At 33.8% G+C, this 8,727-nt stretch overlaps 1 protein-coding gene across 15 annotated transcripts in view; it reads left to right on the top strand.

Moving 5' to 3' along the window:
- The first annotated feature begins 1,801 nt into the window (after nucleotides 1-1,801).
- LOC149573033 (uncharacterized) overlaps nucleotides 1,802-8,727 on the top strand; it is a 109,304-nt gene continuing 102,378 nt past the window's right edge. For 7 of the 15 annotated variants that reach the window (XM_089814192.1, XM_089814187.1, XM_089814182.1 and 4 more), the window contains exons 1-2: nucleotides 1,813-2,024; nucleotides 4,648-4,731. Coding sequence is in view for 3 of the 15 variants with exons in the window: in XM_089814184.1 (XP_089670310.1) it covers nucleotides 2,008-2,024; nucleotides 4,648-4,731 (101 nt within the window). In the remaining 12 variants the exon portion in view is untranslated. Of the gene's footprint in view, nucleotides 2,025-4,647; nucleotides 4,732-8,727 lie in introns of all 15 variants that reach the window. The other 8 variants (XM_089814183.1, XM_089814188.1, XM_089814189.1 and 5 more) reach the window with 5 other exon arrangements.

Raw genomic sequence — 8,727 nt, 5'->3', positions numbered from 1 at the left:
CCACAAGGGTACTGGAGGAGAGCTATTATGCAACAATACTGCCAACATGACATTAACTATATCAAATTTTATATAGTAGCTAGAATGTTGACCTAGATTTGGCCCATTAATGCTTCGAGGTCATCCCCTGGGGCTCACCAAGTGGTGAGTCTTGTGTCCAAGGCAGGCCTCTCTATAGAAGTCACACAGATTTCTCTTACACCCAAGATCCATGAATGGCGAGGGGAGAGGATACATCCATGTAACTCCTAGGGTTCTAACAATGCATGGACACCAAGCAGTAAAGAGAGTTCATTTTAGTGAACCAAATGAAGTGTTATCTAATCTAAGATATCCACACACCTAGTTTAGACAAACACATAGGGTCTTTGATAATGTCCTCTAAACAAGCATTAGTAGTTTGTAATGATTATGTCTTAATCCAATGATCTCCACATGCTACTATTAAGTATCAGAATTTGCACCCAGTACTGAACTAAAAAAGTTTAGCAATTCTGACTTGACATGGGAATCACTTCCTGGTGAGACATGTGGTGAAGTGAAACCTCCAATTTCTAGGCTATGACAATTCCATGGACCTAATCTAAAATTGTGGGAAAAGGGAAGAAATTATTGAAAATAAACCTAAAACCTACAGTCTAAACTAAGAAATGGGTGATACACCAAAAGTGATAATGAAAATTCAAACACACTTGATAGAGAAGAATTATACAGCTACTTGAAGTACAAGCAAAACACTTCTTTCTATAAAGATCTGCATAAGTAATTTGTAATAAGGTTTGAAGACTAAATCAACAAAATTAGGAATATAAATGCGTCTCTTTAACCAATTTCACCTTTTTAAAAACACAAATTACAACCTACAAATAGACTTACTTTCCTACAACTAGGTGTTGGAATGAGACAAAACAATAAGTAACAATAACAGTTCACAAATTGTTCTATCAAATCATTTTGACACTACACACAACATTGCAGAAAGAAAGAAGGTTCAGAAATTAACACAAAATAACATAAATATAACTGTTGTCACCTGTATCGAACTTCCAAAATGAATTACAAATTTTTGCAAATAAAATTATCACTTAGATAATAGCAACAAAATCTTCTCTGCATAATCAGAACTCCCTCCAAATGAGTTCAAAAACTCACTAAATGCAATGCCCAACTCTTGGGTCGAATGTAGAAAGAAAGCCTAGAAATGAGGGCTTAGAAACTTCTAAAATAATGACCTATCTCTGAAAAAGCTCCACTAAGTCATTAGGAACCCTATGACTCACATAAAACCACCCCAAAAAGTCTCCAACAGTCAATAAAGGCCCTTCAATTGCCATAATAAATTCAAAAATTCGACCCCCAGACTTTCCCCTAAAAAGGTTCCTAATGTTTTCAAACTGACTCCTTCCTTAAAGACCATGAACATGAAATTAGATCCAGTTACTTTCTTTTGCATTAAAAATAGGAAAAAATATTTAATGACTTATAATTCATCATATAAATATTTATCCTTTATAATAATAGAATTATACAAAAGAAAAGAAAATAAACAATACCCCTTTTATTTGCACTTAATTTTAACAAAAAATATTAAAATGATTTGTAATTATCATTTCATTCTTGTTTTAACAAATATTATATGCAAATAAAAGTTGAATAACCCAAAGATCCCTAAGGCATTGCATAAATTTAAAAAAAACCTTCCCCTCCCACTTAAAACAAATATTGAAATCTAAAATGGGATAAAAATCCCATAATCAGCTTGTAGACTTCAAAACTTATAGAAAATGAAAAAGGTCATCATATATTGTTTCAATACCCTAAAAGATTTCATTTTCAACATTGGCAATTGGAAGTTTCGAGAGGCTGAGGGTTTCAGTCTTCTTGCACGTCATCACTGTGACTTGCTTTGCTTCTTAGATCTTGACTGGTTCTATGACCATCAATAGAGAATTTATTGTTTTAAAAGGGTCGCCATGAAAGATTAACTAGCCTTTTAAAGCCGTTAAAATGAAGGATTCTGGAAGGTATGCTATTCTGGGTTTTATATTTTGTTGGCAGCCATGAATATGAAATTAAGCTTAGAATTTTTTTCTTCACCAATATAAGCTGTGGGTATTTGTTTGCCTATGACTATGGATTCACTGCTGTTACATTTACTCTTTAAAAAAAAAGTTTGTTTTATAGATCTTGCTGCAACAATTGCTCTCTTGCATTTGTAATGGACATTTTTTAACTATGAATATTCAACATTAGAGGTTTTCTTTGATTTGACCTTCAATTATATGGCATCAACTTGCTGTTTGGATTGATGTCATACAAACTCAGTGGATGAAATTATACTTTAGAATAATCTATCCAGTATTGAACTTCATTTTCCAAACATTGGATGCATGTTCTATCCTTTGTACCATTGTCACCAGAGGAATTCCCATCTTTAATACTCTCCTATTGATTCCCGAAAACTTCCTCTTCCAAGCTCTGCAAGAATTTATTCTTTTCATTTGGATCTGAAAAATAGCGTGCAACACTCCCACCCCAAGTTGTAACAGATGAAGCATCTGACAATGAACTCTCTTCATATAGGGAACTTGATGCATGAACTACACCTAAGGAGCCTCTTGAATCCATAGCCAATACACGTGGTGTGTATGTTGGTGTTCCCTAATGTGTCTTACCCACTATGTGTGCTCAAGCTTCAAATTTTATGACTGCTGATAAAGCTTGAATTTTGTATGAGCATTTTTTTGTTATCTATAGGATTCTTGGCCGTAAGAAGAAGAATAATTTAGGGATGTAACAAATCTGCTACTTTTATGAAGATTTTCTTTTGTCCTTTGATGGTGTATTTCTGTGCATGATAGCCTTGTAAATTGGTCCAGCAGGTAAAATTCGAGTAGAGTCATGAATGGCTGCCAGAGGAAAATGCATTTGTTTATACATCTGTAAAACTTGGTGTTGATGACTTCTCACAAATAGAAACAATTTCTTGATACATCTTGTCCTGAACTTCTGGATGCTGTATAAGCTTTATAAGCACACCACTTATTATGCCTATTGTTGTGAGGCAACCATGAAACATCATATCCATTATATCAGCACAAATTTCCTCTGTTAAATTCTGAATATTTACCACCTTATTGTGAGAACAACTAATTGCAATAAGCTTCTTCTTTATCTTCCCTAAGAATAGGTTGACAAGGATTCTTAAATAGTTCTAATTTTATATGTTGCTTCCAAATTTCTATAACAACAATAAGTTATTTTAACCTCAAGATTCTTGTAATTCAAATTCACCTTTGCTTTCATTTCTGACCTTCTTGTCATGTAACTCAAATTCATCCTTGTCTTTCATTTCATTGACCTCTATGAATTTAGCCTCTTACCCTCAAGCTCTAACGATAAGCCTATATTTCTCTTCATAACTTGAACAAGTTTGGACATTGATTTTTTTTTTCAAAGCAAATTTGAAGCTTGCTCTTTTGTTATATAATTAAAATCTCCTTGTTGTTTTTACTGCTACTGCTGCATTACCCTCCAATTGTTGAAACTCATCGTTTGAAACAAATTTTCCAATTTCTCTTGTGTGCCTTTTAACAAACCATCTAGTACTTCAACCAAATTCTTAACCTAATAAAGCCTCTTTGTGGATTTTATTATAATGTTTTCTTATATTTTCATACTTCTCCTTCTGCAACATTTAAGTTATCCTACATTTCTTGTTCCTTTTTCTATGAGTTTAGTGGTACAGTCTCAATTTTTTACTTTTACTCTCTCCAAAGAATAATGTTGAAAATGCTTAAATTCTTCCTCAACTTTGAGGTGATTTTCTTCCATCTTGTTTATCTATTGGTCCTCTCTAAGATAATGTATAAATTTGACTCCTAGTCACTGAGCTGAATATTTTCAATGGTAGCTAACTCATACATAAAGTCTGATTTATGATTCAACATGTCTTCTGATTATATAATCTATATATTGCATTGCTTTGTTCCATGACCATAATCTTTGAAGTCTTGACTTCATGACCAAAAGAGGGTAAGTCACAATAGTTGCACCAAGTTTTGCAATGGCTCCAAGAATAAGTACCTCCAATGTAGTTACATTTTTTATTACTTCCTTGTTTGACACTCTTTTGGCTTCTTACATGAACCTCTCTTTTCCAATAAATTATTTTTAGATGCCTCTAACTTGTTGTTTAAAGCTGTTATAATTTGTCTTTTATCATTCAAAGCTACAAATGAAGTCTCAACTATCTTATAATTTTTTTAATAGTTCTTCCTACAACAAGTTATGTAGACTCTTCATCATATTTTGGAGCAACTAATTGAGTACTGAACTATCCCATTGCGTGATAATTGAAAGAATACTTTATGAGGTTCAAGCACAAGCTCGTGACTCTCATAAATTACCCTTCTGTGATCTGCATCTATTCCTTGTAAAATTAATATGCTTGTCTCTGATGATAATGAAAGGTTTCATATCAGAATTAATACGTCCCTTTAACATTCTCTGCCTTTGTCATTTGAGCATTACTATTTTTCATATGTATTCAAAACAGGAAAGATATTGCATGTGTGGGTACATAGTTGTAGATAATTAGTCATTTCTTAGATCTTAAAAGATCTAAGCCCACTCTTTCTAATGTAGGAGAACGAAGACCCAAAGCTATCAGATCGAGAGTTGGGCTAGGAGTGTCATTGAAGACCACATAACCAGTCAAACACTAAAAAGGCAATGATTGGTTACCTCTGAATCTATCTTCCTGTGTTGTATTTTTCTTGTTCTTAATACGTATGAAAGACAGTAGTTAGATTCACAGCTTGTGTGAGATATTTCATTTCCAATATTTTTCCATTCATTTCATACTTTGTAAACATGAAAATTGTACATATCAGGGATGATTTGTACAATGAACATTATATCTCCTTTCCCTCATGGTTTTATATGATTGCAAAATGATGAAATATAAATGAATAGAAAATGAGTATTTCCTTTTGCAATGTTACTTGAAGTAAAATTTAGCATGTGTAGAATTTTAGTAACATTTTTGGTGACCTCTGCTGTATGTCTGCTTGCTTGACATTTGACCAATTTGCTCTTATTCATTGGGCATAGAGTCTGAATTATGCATTCCTAGCACCTAGACCTGACACAAAGTGACTTCTAAAGTTGTTGTTTCAGTTTTTAATGCATTCATGTGAGCTTAATAAGACTCAAAACTCTTATTGGGTTGACAAGTATGTAGGGTCAAAACTCAAGTATCAACTTTAGGAGTCGAAACCATCATAGTCGACCATTTTGTTTATGTGTGAATGAATGTATGGGTCTAAATGGATGCATTTATGTAGTGAATACATGGATATGCATATATGTATGGTTAGCAGCCAGGCATGTTTATTTGCAGCTGTATGCATATGCATATGTATGTGTATACTAGGTACAAGTAGGCATTCAAACACATACATTTATGCATGCATGAATGAAATGAGTAGAAATGACTACTTAACAACATAAACCATCAACTTGACTAACCTAAACTACAAAACGAGACAAGAAACGACATGTGCTTGGACAACACTTAGAGAAAACTAAATGAAACTAAAATGCAGACATGCTTATTGAAAATAAGGAAACTAACATAGTATATACAAGTAGGACTGAAACTCATACCTCAAAACATGGCTTGAGGTGGATTCTAGTCACAGGGATTGATAGTATGTCTTCTTCCATTGTGGCTAGCTGGTAAGCATTATGTTGTTTGCATTTAGCAATTTGAAATGATCCAGCCCACATGTGATAAAACTTATTGTGATGGCTTGGCCTGCTTTTAAGAACATCCCATTTCAGCATGATGTCACCTATGCTGAATTCTCTAGCTCATGCTTTTCTGTCAAAGCTCTTCTTATTTTTCATTTGTTGAAACTCCATAGTTTGCATAGCCTTTTTTTTTCTTTCTTCCAATTCCATCAGCTAGGTACATCGCACTAGAATAGGGTCACCTTCTTCAAGAAGGACCAACTAAGTAGCAAGACCAAGAGCTAGTAATTTTGTTTCAATTGACAACCAAGCTTCTTTCCCATAAACCAACTGGTAGGGTGAATTTTCAATAACCTATTTTGGAGTGATTCTATTAACCCATAAGGCAACCTTCAATTTAGAATGCCAATCTCTCTGATTCTCTTGCAGAGTTTATTTAACAATCCTTATCAGATTCTTATTGGAAGATTCTACTAATCCATTGCCCTACAGGTAATAATTAGAACTAGTGCTGAGATAAATTCCATGTTTGTATACCCAATCAACCACTTTCATTCCAATGAAAGCAAGTGCATTATCAAAAATAATCGAATCAGGTACCCCAAACTTATTCACAATATCATCATAAAAGTTGTGGACTGTTGTTTCATTTGAGTCCTTTAGTGCTGTTGCTTCAGTCCAACACGTGAAATAACCAGCAGCAGTGATTATCCACTTGTGACCTGCACTTGATGGAGGGTTAATAGGCCATATAAAATCAACACCCCATTTTTGAAAGGGCTATTCTATCTTAATTGGTTGCAAAGGCAAAGCTGGTAGCCTCTCTTTTCCTGCAAACATAGCACATTTAGCACATTTCCTAACATATGCATGATTGTCCTTAAAAATAATAAGCCAATAATATATAGCTTAGAGAATCTTGTATGTTGTTGTTCTAGGGGAAAAATGTCCTCCTAAATGACCATCATGAAATTCATGCAAGATACTTGCAACCTGATCTGAATCAATACATCTAAGAAGTACACCATTGTGATCTTTCTTATACAAAGCATCATTAATCAAGACAAAGGGAACAAATTGTAACCGATAATACCTCTGTTTTGCTTTGTCCAAAGTAGCTGGACACTCACTAGTCCTCAAAAAGTGAACCATATCTTGTAACTAGCTTGCTGTTCCATCATTATCTTCTACAACACTAATCAACAAAATGGTATTTGCTTGCCCTTCAAGTTTTGAAACCTTTTTATCAGCAATCTATTCACATAAGCCCTTTCCCCTAACCAACTTGGTGACCTGAATATCCATGTCATACTCCATGACTTGTATTATCCAGCCAACTCACTTTTCATTTAAATCCTTACTCAAAAAAAACTCCTTAACACTTGGATGTGCCACACACATAATCACCTTATTATGTGTCAACAAGTGCTTGAATTTTTTAAGGCTTTTGACAACAAAAAGTACACATTTTTCAACAAAACTATACATTTTCTCATAATATTCAAGTCCTTTGCTGAAAAAAGTGATTGGTTGTTCCAATCCTTCTAAATTCTTCTGTACTAACATGGCTGAAATAACATCAGAACTGCCATATGCATAAAGAATAAAATCCTTACCAAAATTAAGATTTATCAACACTGGGGCTACTTCTAATGCATCTTTGATGGCCTGAAAATTATCTTTTGCCTCTTTTTTCCATGCAAAGACTGTGTTTTTCTTAAGCATAGGTATTAATGGCTTAAGTAATGCTACAATATCAGGAAGAAATCTTCTCACAAAATTAATACAGCCAATGAAGCTTTGAAGACCCTTTTATGGTGAGGTAGAAATAGCTCCAAAATTCCTACAACTCATTCATGATCTACAGTGATTCCTTCTTTTGATACAATATACCCAAGTAGCTTAACTTCATGGATAGAAAAAATACACTTCTTTGGGTTTTATGAGATCCCAAATTCCTTGCAATGCTGAAAAATCTGCCTTAAGTGGTCAATATGATTTGTTGTTTTTTGAGAGTAAACAATGATGTCATCAAGGTATACTAGAACAAACTTATACATCAGATTGCTGAAAGCTATCTCCATCACTTTCTAAAAAGTTGCTCCAACATTGGACAATCCAAATGGCATTCTTTTATATGCCATTGTTCCCCACTTTGTTGTAAAGGCTGTTTTGAATTGGTCTTCTTCTTTCACCAAAATCTGATCATAACCTGAGTATCCATCCAGCAAGGAAAACTATTCAACCCCTAACACATAATGGATGGAAGTGGGTGTCTATCTTTTAATGAGACTCCATTCAAGTCTCTGAAATCCATGCACAACCATAGTTCTCCATTTTTATTCCTTATAGGGACTAAATTAGCAACCCAGCTTGTGTGCTTGATGGGAAAAATTATTTTACTCTCAATTAGCTTGAAAACTTCCTTTTTCATCAAAGGCTCCAACTTAGGATTAATTGGCCTTTGTTTCTGCCAAACTAGTTTAGCTGTTGGTTCCAGCTCTATTATGTGTTGTGCAAGTTTTGGATCAAAACCTTTTAAATCACAGTATTGCCATGCAAAAACATCACTAAATTCCTAAAATAAATGAAGAAAAGACTATTTTTCTTCAATAGAATTCACCTTACCAAAATTAAGGCATTTTCTAGGTGCAATCTCCAAGTCTTTATGCTGATTTTGCTTGACTAGCAAGTTTGCTTTACCAAGTTTTAGCTGATAATCAAAGTTAAAAACACTTTCCAACATTACGAACCCTTTAGGCAACTTGTTATTTTTAAGTTGTAACACTTGATCTCCGTACTGATCTTTGTACCTCTACTAGTTTGAATTAGCAAAAATATCCTCTTCAAACAAGAATTGCAAAATCTGTTCGTCACTTTCAAAGACTTGCCAATTTATATTATTATTAAGTACGAAAGGCCTGGTAATAATTTTTATATATTATTGATCAGATTCTACTTTAATGCTAT

This window comes from Cupressus sempervirens, chromosome 2, assembly GCF_028749045.1.
Source record: "Cupressus sempervirens isolate cs-2001-9-10 chromosome 2, ASM2874904v1, whole genome shotgun sequence".
Classification (NCBI taxonomy): Eukaryota; Viridiplantae; Streptophyta; class Pinopsida; order Cupressales; family Cupressaceae; genus Cupressus; species Cupressus sempervirens.
Note: the sequence above shows the minus strand (reverse complement) of the source record. Positions and strands in the feature narration are given on the sequence as shown.